General features: G+C 43.4%; 1 protein-coding gene across 1 annotated transcript in view; it reads right to left on the bottom strand.

Moving 5' to 3' along the window:
* The window catches only part of VIPR2 (vasoactive intestinal peptide receptor 2), an 80,197-nt gene extending 58,856 nt beyond the window's left edge, over positions 1-21,341 (bottom strand). Inside the window, exons 1-3 of the mRNA XM_038391053.2 lie at positions 20,963-21,341; positions 15,100-15,202; positions 424-531 (exon numbers count right to left, since the gene is read on the bottom strand). Coding sequence (XP_038246981.1) covers positions 424-531; positions 15,100-15,202; positions 20,963-21,013 — 262 coding nt within the window. The 5' untranslated portion in view covers positions 21,014-21,341. The remainder of the gene's footprint in view (positions 1-423; positions 532-15,099; positions 15,203-20,962) is intronic.
* Between the last annotated feature and the right edge of the window lie 4,670 nt (positions 21,342-26,011).

Here is a 26,011-nt window from a genome sequence, read left to right as displayed (position 1 = left end):
TTCTAAAAGAGCTGCATCTGGGTGGCGATCATGACTGATGTAGTCAGATCAAACACAGCAGGGCCCTCAGGCTTGATCAATGTCAATGTATGAGAACATTGACTGAAATCTGAAGTTCTGGAAACAATAAATGTCATTTGGGTAATCAGTACAATTTGTTTAGTGCTGTTATGATGGCATCTCATACTTTCTTATTGGCGCCATTGAAAAGGCTCATTCTTCGCTCTCTAAAAAATAAGACAATATCCTAAACTCCAAATAAATGCTTTTACAATTTACTGTACATAAGCAAATTTGCAATAGACACAGAATAAATTTCACCCAACTGAATGGTTTCAGGTGAACCTTGCAGTGCATGAGGTTTTTCTTTAAAAAAAAATAAGGCCATAAAATAAATACATAAAATAACTTAAAACAAAATACCTGGTTTGCTGAAAAAGTGGCTAAATACTTTTGGACAAGGGACAGTGACAGTCTCTCCAATTTCAGCAGGGCGCCAGCAAGTAAGGTTATCCCAAACTCCAACACATCCTGTAAATGAAAATGAAAGTTGCAGACCTGAATCCATCAAACTGAAATGAACATCTAGAAATAAATCTTGCTCATCTTATTCCTACTTAAGACAATGGGAGTTTTGAAGGAGTAATTAAAGAAGGATTTGGCTCTTTAAAGAAAACTGCTAAGACAATATTTACTAGGAGAATGGTAAAAGGTTTTAAAATAAGAGCCCACTGATTAGCCAGTCACTTTGCAAATCAGTGCCCTTGTTCTGGAAATGCATTTGTTTATGAAGTCTACCGCACAAATAATGTCATCTTGATGTGATCATCCTGAACGAATCATTTGTAAGTAATGAAGATAACAAAGATTAATGAGTAATTTCTGAGGGTTCATATGTATTAGTAGCAACACTAAATTTTAGAATCCCATTAAAATTAGCTTAAAGCTAAATAGGACAGGTGCTTCTATAGCAAAACATATGACATCTGAAAAAGGAGTTCACTGCACTAAGCAATAGAATAATGAATTATTTGAGTCCATTCTGATTGATGTATTTTTAAAGCAGTGTTCAGGAGTTACAAAATCAACTTTCTTTACCGAAAAAAATGGGTTTTGGGCAAAGAACTCCTCCTCCCACAGATGAATTACCAGGGCATTTGATTCTAACTTTCAGAATGACAGATAAAGTACAAGGCCCTGATCCTGCAAAGACATATGAGTGTGCTGAACTTTATGGAACCTGGGCACAATCCAATGCCTTGTCCTTCCAATGACCATACTGGGCACTGGATCAAGCCCTGTGAATATTCAGTGGAACTAATCATAGTGCATAGAGCTAAACATGCACATAATTTCTTGCAGGATCAGGGCCCAAGTAAGCAGACGAAATAATTAAACAATTAAATAATAATTAAATTTATTTTTATCAGGATTTATAAAAACATCCATTGGTGTAGGTGCAAGATTCTGGGCAGTTACATCGATAAAACATTTTAAAAAATGTATATTGTGTTGCCAACAACTGGCAGAAACAATAGACTACCTGCAAATTAAATGTACAGTAAATGTAATGGAGAAAGCATTCAAATATACCTATCCTACTCAATACTTTTTACATCTTTTGGTAAAGGATGTTGGAAAATGTGTTCCTTTCAGCAGAAAGCATAAAAGGTCAAGCTGATTCAGAAACTGCTCACATCTTAGGATTGCTCTGCTAAAACGTTGATGGTCTTAAAGACACTGTAGATTTAATGCGGGTCAGTGTGTTACACTTTTTAAATTCTAGAAAAAATATCAAAAAGAAAAATAGGATCAGTAGAAAATAATTATTTTATCCATTTCATTTCACCATGACACAGCAAAGGCTAAGCGCCATCTTTTGTTAAACATGTCAGCTGTGCTACCTGTCACTGGTTTTACTCATTTGGAGATAACACCATCAACACAAGGTAACATCAGTGTTCCAGCACTGGTTATTTTTTAATTAATGAAGAGATTATGAGCAGATCTGTGGTACAAAAGTATACATTTAGTAATTTTCTATTTGATAAATCTACAGTACAAAATGACACAATGTACATTCCAACAGGGGTGCTGGGAATAATTTGTATAGTGGAGGCCCTGAGAGCCATTGAACCAAACTGTAAACCTTGGATATGATAAAAACCACTTCAAGCCAGAGGGTGCAGCAGCACCCCAGCACTCATGGTTCCAGCACCTAGGCATTCCAAAATCTTCTGCTCTAACCAACCTACATTGCTTCACATTGTAAGGCCAAGCCAGCACCGGAATGGAAAAACTTTACAAAAAATGGAAGAGCTTCAAAGCGATGTCTTGGCATTTCTTTAAAGAAGTAAAAGGAGCAGGTTGGGGCGGTGGCTCCCTAAAGTGATCTGCTGTCTATAAACCACTAGATGGCACTTTACAATTGGATTATAGCAGAGAGTGCCAATTCAAACAAAGTCTTAAAGAACTCTGGGAGGAGGGGTGTTTAATAAAGGACTTGTGTACAATAAACAAGATAAAATGAAAGCCGTCTGAAAATGAGCCAATAGGTTGTCAGCTAGGCTATGGTTTGTTTTTAAAGTTTGGGAAGCAGTTAGATTTTGTACTTGATTTCCACTCACATGGTAATCAGACCATACACTGAAGAGGCCTCAGTGCCTATGGGCAATGTTTTTCCAGTCCAAGGCTCTGAATGCAATACTATGCAGTATAGCATACATGGCAGTTTTCAAACATATGGACAGAAATTCTTTCTGCATCTTTTGATATGTAAATGAGAATGAGAGGAAAAGAGAGAAGGAAGGGCAAAGAAATTACAGGCTTAGGAACAAAGCAAGTTTAGAGTAAGCTCACTTAATGCTAATGACAAGAAGGTGACCACAGCCATAATAGTTCCATACCAACTTTCCCTGACACGAACTCAGTGTTACCTTGATAGAAGCCTTTTATGTCTGCTTTACATTTACTTTGCACCGGGGTAAATGACTGACATCGCAGGGTGCAATTCAGATTAGAGGGGGGGCTGTGTCACCCTAGCCAGGCAACCTGAGATGCCTTGCAATGCCTTACTGTTGTAGCGCCCAACCTGGACCACTCACAAACAGCTTGCCAGCATGCAGGTCACTCCCAGGTGTGTTTATTTAACTGCAGCCAGCTAGTCGCACTCTGGATCTCACCAGCCTTGGTTACCCTGCAGGGTGATCCCAACTTTTTCCATTAGAAATGTATGCCTTGTACTGCCCAGCCGTCTCCCAGACAGTCCAAATACATTAAATCTATTATTCCCTGAAGGGAATAAAATACACCACCGAACCACCTTAAATGGAGTTACCCAGACACTTAAGTTAAACACACTGGATTAGGTAAAAAAATAAAACAAGTTTATCAACCACAAAGAGAGAGATTTTAAGTGAGTACAAGTGATGAGACATAAAAGGCAAAAATGGTTAGAAGAAAATAAAGATAAAAACGCTTTCTAGTGCCTAGCCTAACAAACTATATTAGATTAAAAGCAAAGTTTCTCACCACATGCTTCCAACGGCATTACTGACCAAACTTTCAGGTCAGGACCCCTTCCCCAGAGTCCAGTGCACTCTTTGTCTTCTCAGGTGTGGAGCATGAGATGGGCAGGGAGAAAGAGGGGACTCTTGGGGTGTTTGCCACTCAGTTTTATAGTTTCAGTCCCTCTTTGAAAAGCATTTCCAGCTGGGAAGCAAGAAATAGGGGTCTGGCGGAGGAAGGTGACCTCATACTGTTTCTTCGCTAAGATGCAAATCTCTTTGTCCCTGCCCCTGTCTCTTGCCAAAGAATGGCTACTTCACAGGTGATGGTCCATCAGCTTTGCTGACTCCTGGATGGGGCATCAGCTTGTCCTTTGTCTTTGAGAAACTGGTTTAGCCACTCCCCAGATTTATCTGGGAAACACATTTTAGTCATGATTTCAGCTTATGTTCAACTTCATATCTTTACACATTAACATTGCTACATGTATTTTACCATGATATTACTGATCCACAAGTTATGAGTTTTCAAATGATGCCTCATAAGGCATGCCATGTACAAAGATTATTACAACAGTGTGTAGAATGTGAATACAGGGATGCATTCCATCACAATGACTATACTAAGTGCAAGGCTGTGAACAATCCATGCAATATTGGCTGCAAAGGGATGAAGCAGTCTTGCACAGTTGTCGTGAATATTTACTAGCCCAGACACAGAATTTGTTGCCCAACAATATGTAATGGAGTTAAATGAAACAAAAAAATTGACTTGCTAGTTAATAAAAATTACTAGCCCTTGCAATTAGAATTTTGCAAGACTAGACTATACAACAAACAGATTTCATTGGTTAAGACAAACAAACGTAAATAGAACTTGGCTTTTATTCATCAAAAATGCTTCTTTTCTAATGGATCTTTGGACTTAGTCTAATAAATAGAGTTGGTAAAAAAATTCTATTTAATTTTTGACCAATTATTGGGTTTTGATCAAATTAAAATTTTCAGAAAAAGTACCTGCTTTCCTTGAAATTCTTCAATCTTACATCAGACAACCAAAAACTCCAAAACAAAATTTTCTTGGCAAACAAAAATTTTCATTGTGTGGCTGTTCAGTTTTTTTTTACAAGTTTAACTATTTAAACTGAAAAGAAAAAATTAAAATTTCAACCAAAAAATAAAAAAAATGTTTATGGGAAAATTTTCCAGGGAAAATGTCCTCATTTTCTGACCAGCCCTACTTTTAATATTGTGTGGGAATTATAAATATTCTGAATGGATGAATGGATGCATGAATGGCCCTGAACTCTATCTAGAATATTAGCAGTAGAAAGTCATGCTAAAGATGTTTAAAAGAGAATTTTCCATTGGTCTGTAATAAAGTTTAGGATTTGTATCTATGACATTACATCACAATAATTTGGACATTCTTTATAAATATGTTCTCTGAATACTAGCACTATAACAAACACCAAACCTCAACACACACGAAAACCACACAATTGGAAAACTAGTCATGGTAATTTTAGTCTCTTTACTAGCAGTAAATGACGGACAAGTCAGTTTTTCCTCTGCCTAAAGCTAGAACATTCCACTAAATGGATGAGTGCAGCTGCCATCACTAGCCATGTGTCTTGCAGAGAGAATTTGAGATAGCTGGGTTAATTATATTGAGGGCCCATTTAAATTAGCATAGTGTCCTAGAATTGGATATCACTAACTCTTTTGGGATTGGACACCAGGAGATGTAGAGATAAGAACATAAGAAGGCCATACTGGGTCAGACCAATGGTCCATCTAGCCAAGTATCCAGTCTACTGACAGTGGCCAATGCTAGATGCTTCATAGGGAATGAACAATTATTAAGTGATTCGTCCCCTGGTGTCTTGTCTCAGTTTCTGGCAATCAGAGGTTTACAGACACCTAGAGCACGGGATTGTGTCCATGACCATCCTGGCTCATAGCCATTGATGAACCTATCCCAACAGATGCATATCATCTACATCAGTGGTTCCCAACCTGGATGGCACACCCCTGTAGCGGGGTGTGGAGAAATGTTTTGGGAAGCACAGCGGGGCCAGCACCACTCTGCCCCAACCCCACTCCCAGCTCCGGCCTCGGCCCCAGTCCCCGGCCCTGGCCACTGCCCCACTCCTGACCTTGGCACCAGCCACAGCTCTGGCCCTGGCGTCGGCCCCCAGCTCCTGCCCACGGCCCCAGCTCCTGGGTCTCAGCCCCCAAACCCAGCTCCCAACTCTAACCGTAGCTCCAGTCCCACTCCCAGCTCCCGGCCCTGGCTCCTGATCATGGTGCTGGAGAACCACAGTCAGATTCCATTAAGGGTAAGGGGGAATGCGACAAAAAAAGTTAGGGGGACAATTGATCTATATACTGCTGGTATTTCCAACCACAGACATTCACACTCTCTACTATTAGTCTAAAAAAATCAATATTGAAGAGCCCATTCAACAACACTACAGTGCATACAGTTCATAAACTAGTGAACTCCCAAATCAGATGTGTGCATACCACCAGAATGCCCATCTCAGAAGTACAGGCATAGTTCTGGAAGGCATTTTAATGCCAAGGTGAGTGAATCATGTAACAAGCTGTAACATGTCTTACCTCAGCATAGAGCACACTATTGGTGCATAACAAATAATAAGAATGAGAATTTACCTACAGCTGAGCAGTGCTCAAAAAGGTGCAAAGTTATTTCCTGCTTTCCTGAACCTTTTTAGTCTGATCCTTACAACCAAAAGCCTTAACAAAAGCGAAGGGACAAATATATAACCAAAGATGGGAAATGCTTTTTGAGAAAGTAAGATCTGACCAATGCATCTGAATGATCTCTAAATATACATCTATGTATGTGTGTTCTGAATTGACACCTCAAAGAGATTTTACATGTTGCTCAGTTAGAAGGATGATGCTAGGCTCTATAAAAAAAACAGTTAGGAGCGAGAGTCAAAACCCCTCCCTCCTTATCCAGTGTTCCCAGCATAATTTAAACATAACTAGTCATGCATTTCCATTGACCTACTTTCCTTATGGCCATAGGCTGATGTCACATTCTCTTTTTTTCTACTAAAACTGTTCACTTATCATTGCTCTTTCTTAATGACCTTTATGATCTGAGGTTTAGAGCAAGGCTGATGATGAGATTTTCTTAACATAGGAAGGCATTTCAGAGGACTTTTCATTTTCATTCCACCCATCTTATATCACCACATTTACCTTAAATACCAATGAAAAAATGCCCCAGAAGTCTATTGTTTGAACTGTATATATGAAGTAAACTAAGAGGGCATAAAACAGGACTTTGGAAGTAGGAAAATCACAAGGAAGACAATGATAAAAATATAGCACAAGTCCTCTCCCAGATATAAAGGTGTCTGCACCCTCCAGCAGTCAAGGTCACAACTGACTAAGTCCTGGAAAATTTTAGCCCTGTTATAGAGGAGCACTTTCTTAGAGCTCCCTTTGAAAGTACTGGGGCCATATTGTGCTATCTAGTGTTAATGTGAAATGTGATCAGTGGAAAAACCTGCTTAAAAATGGATAATGCAAGAGGTTTCCAACTGTTAATTTTCCATCAGTCAGCTTTCAGTTTAAAGACGAAATTTCCTAAGATGTCTTTCACGTAAGTCTCATTTCCCACCAAAATCTGATACAAGCCTCTTCAAAGGGTCATGTTTCTGATGTCCTATTCTGCCCTCAAACACCATGCACAGCTCCCACAAAAGCTCTTAGATATCGTGATGATGGGCAGAGCATGAGGAAGAAAAAAGAATAAGACTAACAGTGAATTAAGCCTCAGAAAGAGACAAACTTCCTTACCAAGTGAGTATACTCAGACCCACAATGATTAAATATTAAAAAAAAAAATATGTACAACCAAACCTTACAAAACCAACAAGCACCTGGATTTCCTTTCTAAAAAGTAGCAGACTCTGAGAGCCCAGCTCTTAAAGAAAAAGATAGAGAAAAAGAGTATGGTGGCACCATGCATTTCTAACTTTCCATCCTTGATAGGGCTACGAAATGAAGATTTATGATGTTCAGTGAATTTTGCCAATATTCATCCATTTCCTCCCACACATGGGCCAATAAGGAAGCAGCCTATTTGGGTTTTGTGCATTTGTGTCTCTTGTCTCAGGCAGTTGAGGGAGGACTGGAATGAGGATTGAAGTGGTTATGTATGTGCAGTCTCTTATTTTGTGCAGGCCCTTTCAGAGGTCCAGAGAGGCCCGGGCTACTTCCAGCTTTTGAGGCCCCTAGTCATAATAAAAATAAAAAATGACGACACATGAAAACAAATAAGGCACCAAAAACAGAATGAGACATAATTTTGAATATTTTATTTAACAAATGCTTTTCTAGCCTTTTTCTGTGTAAATACACTAATTATTGAGGAAAAATCTAGCTTTCGTGCAATGTCACAATTGATATTAAGCATGGCGAGCCCACTCAAATGCTCGTCTCATAGTTGAACGGTGACAGTTCTTTACCTTCTGCAACACATTGAAGATGCGTTCACTTGAAGCTACTGATGCAGGCAAACTGACAAAAATACGCAATGCAATTTTGATATTAGGAAATACCCCAGAGAGTCCAAGTTCGAGTATTTCTTGAAGCAATTCCTTTGGGTTGCAATCCTATTTAAATTCGTGGAATATATTCATTTGAGGAAGATGACCTCATCACTGAGATCTTTTGAGATTTTTTTGTTGTACTGTTGCTGAAATTGTTCAGCTGAAGAAAGTAGATCTTCATTACTCAGTCTGTTGAACTGCCAAAGAAACCCAAAAAGGGTACAAATTAGTTGCAGTGACTCAAATTGCCGTGTAAGACCTGATTGACTAGAGTCAATGAGGACAGGGAAGACATTGACCCTATAATGCTGCTCAGCAGTGGATTCAGTAGGTAAGTTGCGATTGGTGGAGAACTCAGATGAAATGCCAATATTCTGTGCTACTAATTTGGACTCAGAAGGATCGCATCCCATTGTTCACAAATCTGTTGAAAGTCATTGATAAGACTTGCATAATGACAGGTTTCAGAGTAGCAGCCGTGTTAGTCTGTATTCGCAAAAAGAAAAGGAGTACTTGTGGCACTTTAGAGACTAACAAATTTATTAGAGCATAAGATTTCGTTAGTCTCTAAGGTGCCACAAGTACTCCTTTTCTTTTTATTGATAAGACTTTCAGTGTTATTCCTCTCAACATCAAGTGTAGCATTGCATGCTTCAATTACCAGATTAGTTTGGTGGATCATTGTAAGTAGGTTCATCCACAAAGATGACATCAGAATGCTTTCAAATTTGGACATGTGCTTCTGAATAGACCGAAGTTCAGTTTGAGCCTGTGCAGTGAGACTGGGAGATTCAAGCTCATTTAAAGTCTTTCTACTGAATTCAAATGCTGCACACCTAGTTGAACACTATCAATCTGTGCAGACCATCTGGTTTTGGACATCCCAGGAAGTGAAACAGGAAGATATTGATTCAGAATTTCCCACCTTTGTGGACTGCTGCTGAAGAGACTGTACATTTGCTGAACAGTTCCAAAGTAAGTAATTGCCTCCTTGCATGATTCAGCACAGTCAACACCTACAAGGTTTAGTGTGTGGTTTCCACAGCTGGAGAAAATACAGTTTGAATTATGCTCAAGCAGAACTGCTTGTACACCTTTGTACTTCTCATAGGCTTGACCAATGCAGACTTGACAATCTAACTTAAAACCTTTTAGAATTGCTAGTACTCAAGCAGCAATTTATTTTCCAGTTTTTCTCTTGATAACAAATTATCAAACAAAATAAACCTTTCTTCAATTGAAAATTTTGAACTGTCTACAATCTTAACATATCGAATAGTAGTATAGGAGTAGTAGTCTGTTCCTTGTGAGGACAATCAGGCGTGGCATCAACATGTCGGCTGCCTCGATCTTTTGGATCGGCGTCAAGTCGGATGATATCCTCACTTGCTCGTGTAAGTTATCCTCCTGGGGAAGGGTCTCCTGCATGACTAAGCATGCCTCTCGATTGTGCCAAGGTTTTAGAAGATTGAAGTGGTAAATTTGCTCCGATTTCCGGCAGCCTGGCTGCCATACCTTATAGTTCACCTCTCCCACAGCTTCGATTATTTCGTAGGGTCCCTGCCACTGGGCCAACAGTTTATTTTCTGCTGTGGGCACCAGTACCATCATGTGATCCCCTGGTTGGAACCGCTGAAGCTTTGCTTGGTGGTTATAATGGGTTCGTTGGGTCTCCTGTGCTCTCTCCAAGTGTTCCCGTACAATGGGCATAACTCGGGCTACCCTATCTCTCATCTGCAGTACATGCTCAACTATGTTCCTTCCGGGATTTGGCTCCTCTTCCCAGGCTTCTCTGGCTATATCTAATATGCCCCGAGGGTGGTGCCCATATAGTAGTTCGAATGGAGAGAAACCCGTGGAGGCTTGTGGAACCTCCCAGATGGCGAACATGAAGTAAGGCAATAGGGTATCCCAATCTTTCCCATCCCGGCTCACCACTTTCCTGATCATGGCCTTGAGGGTCCTATTGAACCTTTCCACAAGGCCATCTGTTTGTGGGTGGTATATAGAGGTCCGTAGGGCTTGTACATGGAGCAATGAACAGAGATCTTTCATCAACTTGGACATGAAAGGTGTCCCTTAATCAGTCAATATCTCCTTGGGTAGCCCAACCCAGGCAAAGATCTGTACTAGCTCCTTAGCTATTGTCTTGGAAGTTGTGTTGCGCAGGGGAACAGTTTCCGGGTACCGGCTTGCATAGTCCAGTACAACAAGCACATGTTGGTGGCTCCGAGCTGTCTTCTCTAGGGGCCCTACCATATCCATGGCTTCCGTTTGAAAGGAACCTCTATTATTGGAAGAGGTATCAAAGGAGCCCGCAAGTGTGGGCGAGGGTCAAGAGGTGCAGTATCGCCGGACATCTTCATGTACTCCTGGCCAGAAGAACCTCCGCAGGATCCGTGCCTTGGTTTTCTCTACCCCTAGGTGTCCTCCAAACAAGTGACTGTGGGCGAGACTCAATATGGCTTTTTGATGTTTTCATGGCACCAGAAGTTGTTGTATCTCTTGCTCCTGCATTTGCACCACGCGGTACAGGAGATCTTTCTTCACTATAAAGTAATGTCCGGGACCCCGGACCTTCCCATCCACAGGTATCCCAACGATCTCGGCCACCTCTTTCCTGGCGTTATCATATCTGGGGTCCTCCGCCTGGTCCCGCCCAAATGTCTCTCTCCTGGGACTAACCTGCCCAAGCTCCCAGGGGCTGGCTTCTGCTTCTTCCAATGGCTTGCCGCCGTCATGGCTGGGAGCAGTTTCTGGCTCACAGTCTGTGGTGGAAGTTTCTCTGTTGGCTGCTCGCATCCATCTGCCTACTAGGGAGGTGTTCTGGCCCTGGGTCAGGATCTGGGTTCACAAGGCCTTTGCGGCCTTCCTCTCTTTTTTTGTCTTCCGGGTTTTTTGGGGGGGCTGAGAACAGATCCTGAGAAATCTCAGCAAACATCGGGGGTTGACATTCCCCCGGTGATGAGTTGCTGTCCTCAGGGTCCCCACATCCCTCCAGCCTCTCCGGGGGGCGTAAATTATCAAACCCTGGATAGTCCCTCCCAATGACTACAGGATATGGGAGTTTAGGAACTACGCCCACGGTCACCTCAATGGGGTTTCCCTGAATCTCTGTCTCCACTGGGATGGTGGGGTAATGGCTCACAGCCCCATGCACACACGTCACTGCCATGCATTTGGCTTGTAGCAGCTGACTACTTTTTACCAGCTTACCCGATATGAGGGTGATAGCACTCCCAGAATCCACAAGCGCTGTAGTCTTTGCTCCGTTTAACCTCACTGGCCTGGTGTAATTATGCGGGGCTAATGCGACCCCCGTGAGGTGGATAAGGGAGCATGGGACCTCCCAATCCCCCAAGTTACATTGCATAGGCTCCTCGGTGCTGGGACACTGTGCTGCTATGTGTCCCCACTCCCCACATGCATAACATCTATAATTGCTTTTAATCACTCCCCTATCCCAGGGGTTAGGGGGTTTAGTCACAGGGTTCCCCCCACTCAGGCCAATCTCTTCCTTCCGCTGGTTTTCGGCCCCCCCCTTCTTCCACCTAGGACTCCCCGGGGGTTTGGCTGCCCAACCTTCCAGGGTTGGGGTCGGGTGCTTGCTTCGAAAGGGGCCTTCCTTGGGTAGTCGGGTCAGTTCCCTGGCTGTCATCCGTCTTTCTACCAGTGTGATCATCTCGATCATCACTGATCGTTCTGGCCTACCCATTTGCAGAGATCTGGCGGCAGTCCCCGTACATAATGGTCTATGATCAGGGTCTCCAAAATCTCCTCCGGCCTGCACACCTCGGGCTGTAACCACTTCCGTATGAGGTGTATGAGGTTGAATAGCTGGGACCTCAGGGGTTTGTTCTCCTGATATTTCCACTCATGGAACATCTGGGCCCTTACCGCTGCCGTTACCCCTGATCGTGCTAGGATCTCTGCCTTTAGACGGGTATAGTCAGTGGCATCCATGGCAGGCAAGTCAAAGTAGGCCTTCTGGGCCTCTCCACACAAAAAAGGGGCGAGAATGCTGGCCCACTGCTCCTGGGGCCACGCCTCACACTGAGCAATCCTTTCGAATGAGAGGAGATATGCCTCTACGTCATCTCCTGACGTCATCTTTGGCAGATAACCAGTGGCCCTCAGGGTTCGTGTCCTGTCAGACCCCCGGACCTGGGTGGTGAGGATCTTCAGCTGGTCCACCACCTCTCTCAAGAGGGCATGATCTTGGGTCACCTGGCTCATCAATAATTGATTGGTTTCCTGCTTAGCCACATAGACTCCTGTTGTGCCATTGACTGAACCCGGGTGGCCTCCTGCTGGGCTGCCGTGACTTGTACCAGAGCTCTTACCACCTCCTCCATTGTGGTACAAAGCAAACAAACAAACCAAACGAAAAAAAAAAAATCTAAAACCCCAGTGCACATTTTTTTAAACCTCTTTCTTCCACCACGCTGTGAACGAAATCCCACTTCTGACACCATTTGTGACAAAGCTCTGTCCTTGCCTCCATGGGTCCCGCGTTTCCTGGCGGATTTCACTAGCCTCAGAGGCTCACTGTGACCCTCCACATAACCCTTCTTTCTCTAAGACAAGGGTCACAGTACTGAGCCACTTTCATCATAAGCCAGCGAGGGAGGTGAGGAGAAGTTATCCTTCCTCGCACAGTCTCTGTTGTCTCCCAGCCTCAGTGATTAATCAAGGGGCAAAGGTGGGGGGGGGAAGCCCGGGCCCACCTTCTACTCTGGGCTCCAGCCCAGGGACCCTAATAGTATCAGCTATGGTAGCTGACCTTTTAGAAACATAACATATACAATTCCCTGGGCTACTTCCCCCACAGCAGCCCTCACTTCCTTAAGCTCCACTTCACCCTTACCTCAGGGTCTCCTTCCTTGTGCCTGATATGGTGTACTACTCAGCCTCTCCAACAGCGTAAATTCCTCCCACAGCTCCTGACATGCACATCCACCTGACTGACTGGGAGGCTTTTAACTAGTTTCAGCCAGCCCCTGATTGGCTTCAGGTGTCCCAATAAACATAGCATTCTCCCTGCCTTCTGGAAAGTTCTTAATTGGCCCCAGGTGTCTTAACTGACCTGGAGCAGCTTCCATTTCACTTAATCTGGTACCAGGGATTTGTTTAGCCTGGAGCTAATATATCTATCTCCCACTACTTTTCTATTGCCATCTGGCCTTGCCCTGTCACACTACACAATAATATTTTTCATGTAACAGGTTTCTTCCTTTAATACTTATTTCCATAAAATAATTTCACTATGAATACAGAATCTAGGAGTAGATGAATGATTTCAGTGGGAATTTTCTTAGAACAGAAGAAATGTCCATGAGAGTCACTGTTATTACAACTGCACTTCTTCTAATGCCTGAGCCAGATTAATCAAAAGGAGAAATGATAGAAAAATATATTGCTTTTGACTGTGTTACTGCAGGAAATGCATATTTGAATATGTACTCTAGGGGTCACACACTGAAATCTAGGAGACCTTCAGGGGATCATGAAATAGGAGTCATGGTAAAGGGACATTGCTGATACCTGGTAGTTTGGCAAGTTTTGTGGCATTGAATCCCAAAGGGATTGCACAGGGTAGAAGAAACTCATTATGTACCACATGGCTCAATCAGAGGGAAATCCCCATTATGGGAGATGTAGTCCTTGAGGGAGCACAGCCCATAAGAGGGAATTAGGGCCTCAACTACAATTCCACAAGGCCATGTGCTGATAGGGAAATGCAGTTTCATGTTTTGTTGAACTGATTCAAAATGAAATGCATTGTATCAGATAAAAAATTAAATATTTCAATTCAGAATATTTAATTTCTCTTTTCTCAACTGAAAATCAAAAAATTTCCAAATGAAAATTTTTGATTTTGTGGAAACTGCAAAATTCCTAGCCAGCTCTAGAAATTAACTTTTTGCAACAAGGTAATAGCTCTTTTCTCTCTCCGAGCCTCCCTGGAGCCCATTGTCTTCTAAACTCCTAAGTTCATCTCAAGCATCATGAAGGGAATTGTGGATAGGTTGTCTGTGCAAAAAAGCGGTTTTTATGGCAGCACGTTTCCTTTTTCATCAATAGAGGGAGTAGAGAGCTCTTTCCCCTCTGGAGCGTCTGGCCATAGGCCATTATACAAATATAATATAATATATAACACTAATAATATATAATATAACACTAATAATTTTAATGAAAATATAAATATAATAAACATATTCTTCCAGGTGAGAAACACCTTACCTACAAATGACAATCATTTTTTTTAAACAAAGTTCTTACTCTGGGCTTCCCTTCTAGGTCCATGCTACAATCTGCTTTTCCATTGCATCACTAGATTATTTATTGTTTTCACACTGAAAACACCAGGGTAAATTTCTTACCTTCATACTGAAAAGTATGTTTGCTCTGTGAACTGGTGACCTTGTCAGAGGCCCCTACTTGCAAGGAAAATATCATACATTTTTATTTGTTTTCTGATTATCTTACCTTCCACTCACATTACAACTGCAGAGAAAATCCCCTAAAAGCTTAAAAGAGAAGAAAAAAAATGGAACTGGTCTCCTCCTCACAAAATCTAATTATAGGTCACTTTCTTTCTCCTCTCTCCTCCACCTAGGTACAGTAAGCTGCATGTGTATATTTTAAACATTATTGTACCCAGAACATTGAGGTGGTGGTGTTTCTTTTAATAAAACTGTGTGGTCCAAGTGCACCCATGGCATAGCTCCACAGATTTCAACGGAGATACATCAAGGATGAATTCGATCCTGTATCTGAATTGCCTTGTGCATCAGAACATTAATTAGGTCTCTCATCCTTAGTTTTTACTTTCAATACAAAGTTAGCATGAATTATCCAATTCATAAAAAGTAAAGTCACAGCACAAATAAATTCTGAAAATGTAATTTTAACTGTCAAAGAAGTTAATCAGTGCTGATGAATAAGGATTTTTTCTTTGCAAGCTGTCTGTGCATTGCAGCACATCTTTTTCTTACCTTTAAACGCCACTCTTTTGACACTGTTTAGAAGTTCCATACATCTTATTTCCTCGTTATGAATCTCCAACTGAAATCTGCATTCTGGGTGGATGCCATTCACCTGTTTAAAATGAACAAACAGGCCTGAGTCTTAAAGCATTTTAATTAAAATGTTCCATGACAGATGCAATTACCAATCAAAGAATCCACAATTTTTATTTGTTATTTTAAGCCCTTAAGAGTGTACTAGGTGCAGTCCTTTTTCAAAGTCTATGCATTTTGGCTTTTCAAAATGAAACATTAAAATAATGCTCTTCCATAAAAAGGAGCCCTCCTCAACTCCTTTCTGAAGCATTCCAAAACCAACATTGTCATTTACAAAAAGAGTCTTTGACATCATAAATAGTGTATTTACCAACATTCTTCTGAGTAACTTCCCACCTCACCCCAATAGAAAGACAGTGTGTCAATCTGTACTCCAATATAACATCCTTAACTGGGCGACAAGTACATTTTTGATTTTTAAAAGAAAACTGCTTCATTTTAGAAAAGCTGAATTTGCTTTGGGTTTGGGTCACAATACTTCATTACAGATTCTTTGATTTACGCAAGTAGTATGCAGTGGGAAACTCATTTTAAAACAGAGCTGCGTTGTTTTCATTATTTATCCTTTGCTTATAGTACTGCCCACAATATGCCAGGCATTTTCAAGACAGTCAAGAAGGGAGGGTCCCTGCCCATGAGCACGGACAGTTAGGTAGACTGAGGCTAGAGGAAAGGGAACAACAAATAGAGATCTTTTTATTCAAGTCAACAAGATTCACAACAGGCAGCACAATAGGAGAACTGGAGGAATGAATTTTAGAAGCTCACACGATGCACAGGAGTCTGCATGGAACAGGTGACTGTGAAATAAATTAACAAGCAGGAGGGTAAGGGTGGAAATGTTGGCAGAGTTGAGGGCGGAGGGACAACAGAAAATATTTAGGAATAATAATACATTTTAGTCTTTAGGAATATAGCCGCGAGATTAAGTGAATGAAACAAAATTATAAGGCAGTAAGACTTTGCTGAACTGTTCAATCATCTGCACATTTTATAATTCACACACAAAGTGATGGTCTCTCTCTCCCCTCATCAGCAAAGATTTAATAATAGAGTCCTGTAATGAGGTCTGATTTACAAAACACCATTACTTTTACTATGAAGTATTATAAATAAGTGAGAGCCAGGATGGTCTTGGGTTTAAGGCAGTGGAGTGAGTCAGGAGATCTAGGTTCAAGTCCTTGTTGCGTTGCAGATTTCCTGTTTGACCTTGGGCAAGTCAATTAAGACCAGATTTTCAAGAGTCAGAGCATTGGATGTTCTATTCAATCTGGCCATACCATCACAGTGGAAGTTCACGAGTGTTAAGCACTTCTGAAAACTTGGCCCTTGTTCTCTGAGCACCTCAGAGGCTTTGTCTACACAGCAATGTAAGCCTAGGGTTAGTGGTACTCGAGTCTGTTGACCCATGTCACGAAAACCTGGGCTTGAGCGTCTACACTGCATTTTAACACTAGGTTAAAGATTTTCTGACCCATGCTGGAACCTAGAGCTCTGGCATCCATACGGCAGTGCAAAGACCCGAGTCAAAGTAACCCTATCCCAGAGTGCCTTCCTCCCCTACAATTTTGACACTCTAGCCCTATGAATATGTTGCACTGTGGGAAAACTCTCTTGCCCATGTGCACCTGTTCTGAGGATAATTAGGACATTATCTCTAGGGTTGTCAACCTATTAAAAGGAAACTGCGATTCTTGATTTTTTATATACTGGGATGTTCAGTGAAGGTGTTTTTGTTTGGTTGTTTTTCTATCTATTTATTTTTGTCTGTTTGTTTTGAAGTTTGACATAAAATGTAGGTTTCAGAGGAAAAACAGAGACACACCCCAGTGTGGCTGCTTCCAGCTGCAGAGCAATGAAGTGCATCCCCTGGGGTTGAGGTGCTCCAGCACACTCAGAAATCTCTTATCCCTGCCCCTGCCGCACCCTGGGAGGCAGGGATAAGGGATCTCCAGGAGGCTGTGGGGAAGTTTTGGGGCTGGTTCCCACTCACCACCCTTACAGTGCATTCTGCCAGGGCACCTCTGCACACACAGCCCCCCGGTAGGTGGGGGAGGGGGACGAAGAGTGGAATGGGGACCAAGTGGCTGCCCTGCATGGAGGGGGAGGAGCCAGGGTCCTGGGGGTCATTCTCCCCCAGCCATGCTGAGCCAGTAGCTCTGCCGTTCCCCCTCACTGCAAGGCAGCTGCTTAGTTCCTGCTCCACACTCTGGCCCTTGCTCCCAGGCCCGCCTTGCCCTCCCTGGGGCTGTGTGTGTAGGAATGCCTGGGTGGCGTGTACCAAAATCTGGCTGTGTTCTTGTGACCAGCTGTCTTTGCAAAAATCTTCTTCTGATCAGTCTCCTTTGAAAACCCTGCAGGCTCTCTGATAGTGTGCTTGCAGACCGGTGTTCAGCAGAAAATGGGTTAACACTGACCTGAGTGGCTGCCTTTGCAAAGGGAGGTTTGGCTTCTGTTTGCAAAAGTATGCAACAGACTGTACCACAGATTGTCCACTTACAGAGGACTAAGGAAGTTCTCCCAAAGAACTTGGATACATCTGGAGGATTTCCGGGACCCAAATCAAGCCTGGGCTGCGTGCATACAGGAAAGCAATAGGTCTCGAACTCAAAGTCCCAGTTTAACATGGGCTTAGACCTCAGCCCTGCAGGATCTTGGAATCTAGGTCTGAGTCCCAAGTTAACACAATTGGTATGCGGACACAAGGGTTAGGTTTGAGCCCAGCCCGAGCCTGGGCTTACATTGCTGTGTAGACATACCCTTTAAGGCCAGAAGGGACCACCATGATCATCTAGTCTGAGCTCCTGCACATTGCAAGCCACAGAACCTCGCCCACACAGTCCTGTAATAGACCCCTAACCTCTGGCTGAGTTACTGGAGTCCTCAAATCATGATTTAGAGACGCCAAGTTACAGAAAATCCACCATCTACACCTGTTTAAACCTCCAAGTCCTGGTGCTCCATGCTACAGAGGAAGGTGAAAAACTCCCAGTGTCTCTGCCAATTTGACCTGGTGGAAAATTCCTTCCCAACCCCAAATATGGTGATCAGTTAGACCCTGAGCATGTGGACAAGACTCACCCATCAGGCACCTGGGAAAGAATTCTCTGTAGTAACTCAGAGCCCTCCCCATCTAGTGTTCTTTCACCAGCCATTGGAGATATTTTCTGCTAGCAGTCACAGATAGGCTACATGCTATGGTAGGCAGTTTCATCATACCATTCCCTCCATAAATGTATCAAACTCAGTCTTGAAGCCCATTAGGATTTTTGCCCCCACTACTCCCCTTGGAAGGCTGTTCCAGAACTTTACTCCTCTGATGGCTAGAAACTTTTGTCTAATTTCAAGATAGATATAAACTGACTGTCAATAAGTTTATTTGTTCTTGTATCAACATTGGTGCTTAATTTAAATAACTCCTCCTGCTCCCTGGTATCTATCCCTCTGATGTATTTATAAAGAGAAATCATATCTCCCCTCAACTTCTTTTGGTTAGGCTAAACTAGCAAAGGTCTCTTCGCAGAAGGTAGGTTTTCCTGATGTATAGGTGTATAATGTATTGATTTGCCAATTTGAAAAAAATCAGTAATTTGCAATATGCTTCCTACTCATTATTATTTATTATTAGTGCTAGTGGGAATTGCAAATAATTTACTGGAGAACCACCAATGCAGAGTGTAAATCATACTGTAAACATTTTGGCAAAGAAACTTATGAAAAAACAACTTCAATCACAGGATTGAAAGGATTCCACAAACTGAGATTTAATAGAAAAGGTTACTCCTTTGAGAAAATACAATTATGTAGTACCTAAAGACTAACTAATGCAATACTTTTTCAAATGCCCACTGCATGTCAGATATGTAACAACATCCATTTTCTAATACAGGAACCGGTTTAATTCAGATTTCAGAGCGGTACTGTGTTAGTCTGTATCAGCAAAAAGAATGAGGAGTACTTGTGGCACCTTAGAGACTAACAAATTTATTTGAGCATAAGGTTTCGTGGGTTAAAACCCACTTCATCAGATGCATGCAGTGGAAAATACAGTATAAATTTGTTAGTCTTTTAGGTGCCACAAGTACTCCTCGTTCTTTTTTTTTTTTAATTCAGATCTACTTTATCAGAGTTAAAAAGTTTAGTGCCCAATCCTGTGCAGTAGTGTTGCTTGGTCTTTTAGGCTCTCTTTCTCCCTGTTCTACCAAAGAATGGTTTACATAAGTAGTCAATATATACCTGTGTTGTGATACACACTTAGCTGGACTGCTATAGATTAGTGTCTGTCAGCATTCCCATTAACAAATAAATTTTTCTGGCACCTGAGATACAATAATTTTACCACAAAAATTTGCTTCTGGCAGCCATTTTGCATTTACCATCAGTACGGTTACCAAGTTTGGTGCACAATAGACTGTGTTTTTAAATTGACAATGCACAGAAAGTAACTGTTCTCTGTTGTCAGATACTTTTGTGTGTCTCCATTTAAGCCATGAAGTAGTTAATAAAATAGTCAATAAACAACATAATTTTGATTCAATTAAAACAAGGAAGGTTTTACAGCAACCAATTTCATAAGGATTTTTAATGAAATTATTATTACATGCACAGTACAGAAGTTAGTTAAACAACATCATTTTTACAGCTAGACCATAATAGATCAACACACTCCAGTGAGTAAAACTCTTTAGCCATAAATAATAACCACTTCCTAACTCTCCTCTGCCAATACTCTAAGAACGTCTCAAACCTCTGATGGGACCGTTTCCCGTTTTCATTTGAATCAAAAAAAAAAAGAAAAGAAAAATACATACAAATAATTTAAAGGGCCAAATTATGCTCTCATTATATTGGTGTAAATAAAGGATAACTCCGTTTAAATACATTACATTATTCTGGATTTGCTTCGGTGCAGATGAGCGCAGACTTTGACTCTGAGGCTTACTGAAACCCACAAGGGGAAGAGTGCTCCGATTAAGGGTTTTCACTACTCCACTGCGCTAGATATCGCAGCACCTAAGTCCCAAATGTCACTCACTGCAGCCTCTCCCTTGATGTGCACAAACCGGCGCGCTGCAGGTAAAAGGCTAGTGAGCTTGACGAGTAAATACTCCAGCGGTGTAATTAATGCAGCAGCAGCCCGATGATGGATCACTCTACATTTGGCCCCACGCCACATGTTCGCTAAGAGCTCGAGTCTCCTTCTCTGGAGTTAAGTGGGAGCAGGATCGGGACCCAGGTCTGTTTAATGCAACTACGGAGTGGGTTGGGTCATTTGCTGCTCAGTGAATAGCTTGGACGTTGCCAGGAGGCACCCAAGCAAAGGGCTGCTGTAGCGCCTGCCCCGGGGTGCACCTGGCTGGGATGGGCACAGCCCGCTCTATTATCACGGCGTTTACACTGGGCTCACGCAGCGGGATCCGTAAAAGCGGGCGAGCCCCTTCACTGCACGAACCAGCGATGCCACACGCCTGCTCCTTTCAAGCTGAACCCAGGCTCTTGTTCCCCGCAAGTCGCCGGGGACGGGGGGGGGGGAACAAGAGCCCCCCGCTCTCCCCCCCCCCCCCAGCAGCGGTTTGCCCGGCAGAGCCTGGGGTCCGCCCGCGCGGGTCCCAAAGGACTCGCACCGCACCGCCTGGCGCGCGGGGAGCCCCCCGGGGACACGCGCGGCGCTGCGGGCTGACTCTCCGCACGGGGATTGCGGGGCGCGTGCCCTGAACCTGGCCCCTCTGCCGGCAGCCAGGAGCCCCGGGCCCCCGGAGGCGAGCGGTGGACTTACCGGCCCCACGCTCCAGCCGGCGGCGAGGAGCAGGAGCAGCAGGTTCCTCATCCCGAGGGCGCCCCGCGAAGCGGCACAGCGGGAGAGCGCTCCCGGGCCAGACACATAGGATCCGCGGGAGAGCCGCCCGCAGCCCCGGGACCGAGCCTCCCGCACACGTGGGCAGCCGGCACCTGCCCCGGCTGCTGCCCCTCAGCCAGTCACTCCCCGGGTCCCGTCCGGCTGCTCCTGAGCGGCCAACTTCCAGCCCAGACTGACACCACCTGCCTGCCCCGCTGCTGCTCCGGGCGACTCCGCCTCTAGGCTCTGGCTGGCTTCCCGCCTTCCCTCTCCGCCTCTGCCCGCCGCTTCCTTCCCTAGGAGGAGCAAGGCACCTGCCCCTCTAGGGAGCATGGGCAACTACCTCCCCCCACAGCTCTGGCCACCTATGGGGGGCACAGACCATAGAAATGTAGGACTGGAAGGGACCTCAGTAAGACAACTAGTCCAGTCCCCTGCTCTCAAGGCAGGTCTAAGTAATAACTAGATCATTCCTGAAAGGTGTTTGTCAGCCTGTTCTTAAAAACCTCCACTGCTGGAGATTCCATAACATCTCTAGCTTAGGAAGTTTTTCCTAATGTCCAATCTAAACCTCCCTTGCTGCAATTTAAACCCATTGCTTCTTGTCCTATCTTCAGAGGTTAAAAACTACAATTTTTTCAACCCCCTCCTGGTAATAACCTTTTATGTACTTGAAAACTGTTAAGTCCACCCTCAGTCTTCTCTTCTCCAGACTAAACAAACCCAATGTTTTCAATCTTGCCTCATAGGTCATGTTTTCTAGACCTTTAATTATTTTTGTTGCTTTTCTCTGGACTCCATTTGTCCACATCTTTATGAAATGTGGTGCCCAGAGCTGGACACAATACTACAGCTGAGTTCTTACCAGAGTGAAAGAATTACTTCTCCTGTCTTGCTTACAACATTCCTGCTGATACATCCCAGAATGATGTTTACTTTTTTTGCAACAGTGTTGCACTGTTGACTTATATTTAGCTTGTGATCCACTATAACCTCCAGATCCCTTTCCACAGTACTCCTTCCTAGGCAGTCATTTCTCATTTTGTAGTGTGCAATTGATGGTTCCTTCCTAAGTGGAGTACTTTGCATCTGTTCTTATTGAATTTCAGCCCTTTACTTCTGACCACTTTTTCCAGTTTGTCCAGATCATTTTGATGTTAATCCTATCCTCCAACACTTGCAACTCCTCCCAGCTTTGTATCATCTGCAAACTTTATAAGTGTACTCTCTATGCCATTATCTAAATCATTGATGAAGATATTGAACAGAACTGGACTCTGGACTGATTCCTGCAGGACCCCACTCGATATGTCCTTCCAGTTTGACTGTGAACCACTGATACCAACTTTCTGTGAACATTTTTCCAGCCTGTTACGCACCCATCTTATATTAGCTCCATCTAGATTGTATTTCCCTAGTTTGTTTATGAGAAGGTCATGCAAGACAGTATCAAAAGCCTTACTAAAGTCAAGATATACCACGTCTACCTTTTCCCCCCCATTCAGAAGGTTTGTTATCCTTCCCGACTCCTGTACCACTGCTGGGATGCATGGGTGTGACATGATCCCTGGGGTACAACCTGGAAAGGTAGGACAGCTGTGTTCCCTGCACTTTAGCCTGGGCTGTCGCTCAGAAAGCGATGCCAGTGAGAAGCAGTAAACCCCCTCCAGGTGCTGTGATCACTCAGCCATCAGCATGTGGAGCCCCACACCCAACTGCATTACATGAATGTTCCCTGAGCTACTCATGAATCGTACACAGAGAGACACCAACCAATCCCCAGCCTTGCACCCCAGAAATATAGCATCTTATACTCCTCAAGACTCCCTTGGGCAGTGCAAGCTCATTACTAGCTTGGCACTCCAATGAAAGGGCAGTGGACATGCTCTTGTTAACCTGAGCTGAGATTCCCCAACCACTTCAACCAAAACCCCAGTGTTTTAGGTAAAATATAAAAAAGATTTATTGACTACAGAAAGATAAGATTTTTAAGTGATTATAAGTAGCAGGCATAGAGATCTAAATTGGTTACCCTAAGAAATAAAAACAGAAACACAATCTAAATTCTAACTTCAACTGACTAAGCAAAATTTGAATCAAGTAGTCTCTCACCCTAATAGATGTTACAGGCAGCTCACAGTTCCAGACGGTACCCTGGGGATCCCATCACAATGGGCAATTCCCTTTCTTTCCAGGGGTCTGTGCAGGGCCGTCTCTAGCAATTCTGGGGCCCTACGCAATGCCCCCATGTGGGAGGTGTGTGTGGGGCCCCATGCCTCTGCTGGGAGGGAACAGGTGGGTTGGCCCCAGGCTTCCGCAGGGGGGGCAGGCGCGGTTGGCTTGGGGGGCAAGGAAGAACCACCCCCTAGCACTCACTGGCGGCATGGCTGAGGCCGGGTTGCTACACTCCCGCTGCCAGTAAGTGCAGGCCCAGCCTGGCTGCAGAGCTCAGGGGAGTGGGAGTGGAGCGGGGGCAGGGCTGGGCCTGTACTCACTGGCAGCGGGAGTGCAGCAACCCAGCCTCAGCCATGCTGCCGGTGAGTGCTGGGGGGCTGGGGCAGGGAAAGAGCGGGGCGGAGGCCTGGGGAAGAGCCAGAGCAGGGGCTGAAGCAGCATGCAGCTGCACAGGGAACCAGGAAATTTGGTGCCCCAAATTTCCTGGTGCCCTATGTAGCTGCATGCTTTGTGTATGGGTAAGGCGGGCCCTGGCTCTGTGCTGCTACTGTGGTGGATGGGCTGCCTTCCCTCCCTCCAGCGTAAGCAATCTAGGGAAACTCATAGCAAACTAGGGAAATGTTGTCTAGAGGAAATTACTATAAGGTGATTTCACATCTGGTTGAAAAGAGTAGTTACCAATGGTTCACTGTCTGACTGGAAGGATTTATCAAGGAGGGTCTTGCAGGGGTTAGTCCTGGGTTCAGTACTACTCAATATTTTCATTAATGACTTGGATAATGGAGTTGTAGCCCAGTGGGCCAGCTTACCTGTATTTTATTCATTGCTTTGCTTTATTAAATTTAGCAGTAATACAGGATAAAAGCCTGTAGGTTTTTTGCAAGATTTGGCTTTAGTAGATAGTGTGAGGCTTGAGGCCTATAATCTTTGGTATAGATAAACTTAAGTAACTCATAAGTTATAGGGAACTAAAAGAAGCATGTAAAAGGGAATTTTGTCCAGAATACTGACATCAGCCACCCATAGGACACAGCTGACACCAGCACAGAACATAGCTGACACCAGCATCCGGAAAGTTCCAGACAGGACCTCTGACCACAAAGCTGCCATGATAGCAAATTGACGTGTATGCTAATAGGGTAACATCATACATATACTAACCTATAGAAAACGGACCCCTTGAGGGAAGGAAATACAAATAAGAACCTCTATTGAATATGCATTGGTCATGACAGCATCAGCATAACCTACTATAAAAAGTAACATCCCAAGGGGAACAGATAGGTTGGATAAATTTAGAAGTTTGGGAGGGGCCAGAATGATGGCCACTGGGGAAGATGAGGACAATGACGGTGATGAGAAAGATAATGGTTAAGTATGAAAGATAAGGGTGTAAGTATGGACGTCTAAATGTACTTTCTGTATTATCTCTATCTGCTTTGTTAAATTTAAGTATGTGTTTTATCTTTGCTAAATTATTAATAAATCATATTTATATATTGAGAGAGTTTCTATAGTGTGAGTGTTACACCTGTGCACATCGGGGATCCCAAATTATATGATAACTTTATAATAATCTCACTGGGCCTGATCTTGTGACAAGAACCTGTTAATTCTCAAGTTAGTTATATTTACCCAACTTTGGGTCAGGCTACAGCGTGGAGAGTATGCAGATGACACCAAGGTGGGAGAATTTGCTAGCACTTTGGGGAAAGGAACTGGATAAATTGGAGAATCGATCTGAAATGGACAAAATGAATTTTGATAAAGACAACTGCAAGTACTACAGTTAGGAAGGAAAGATCAAATGCACAAATACAAAATGGGGAATAACTGGCCCAGGCAGTAGTATTGTTGAAAGGAAGCTGAGGGTTATAGTGGATCACAAACTGAATATGAATCAACAATGTGACACAGTTGCAAAAAAGGCTAATACCATTCTGGGGTGTATTAACAGGAATGACATATGTAAGACACAGGGGGTACTAGTTCTGCTCTACTCGGCACTGATGAAGCTTCAGCTGGAGTATTGTGTTCACTAAGGACAAATCTACAATACAAAATTAAGATTAAGTCAACCAAAGTTATGTTGACTTTTAGCCACCACAGTAATTGAATCAGTTTTACATGTTTACACTGTGATCCTTGGGAGTGTGTTTTCTCACCAGGAGCTCTTGCACCGATTTAACTGCCAGTGTGGGGCATTGTGGGACAGTTTCTGAAAGGCAGCAACAGTCATTGTAAGCAATGCAGTGTCTACACTGACACCATGTCAACCTAAAAGAAAAAGGAGTACTTGTGGCACCTTAGAGACTAACAAATTTATTAGAGCATAAGCTTTCGTAAGCTACAGCTCACTTCATTGGATGCATCCGATGAAGTGAGCTGTAGCTCACGAAAGCTTATGCTCTAATAAATTTGTTAGTCTCTAAGGTGCCACAAGTACTCCTTTTCTTTTTGCGAATACAGACTAACACGGCTGCTACTCTGAAACATGTCAACCTAACTACATCGACTTAAGTGCTCAAGCAGGGCAAACTGCAAAGAATGGGGCAGATGATCTCCAAAACTGGGGGTTATTCTAATAATTGGATTCACCAAGCAAGCAACAAAACAGCTTCTACAATACCTTACTGGTTATGCAGAAGCCAAAAGACACAGCTCCCTTAAAGCAATCCAGCTCTGCGCTCCCACCCAGACAGCCAAGTCAAATATGGTGAGGATTACTTAAAATCTTGTTCACCAAATATAATATTCTACCAATCCTAAGGGATTGGACACACACTCACCAGGTCAATGAATATTTCAGATCTT

This window comes from Dermochelys coriacea, chromosome 2, assembly GCF_009764565.3.
Source record: "Dermochelys coriacea isolate rDerCor1 chromosome 2, rDerCor1.pri.v4, whole genome shotgun sequence".
NCBI classification, from domain to species: Eukaryota; Metazoa; Chordata; order Testudines; family Dermochelyidae; genus Dermochelys; species Dermochelys coriacea.
Note: the sequence above shows the minus strand (reverse complement) of the source record. Positions and strands in the feature narration are given on the sequence as shown.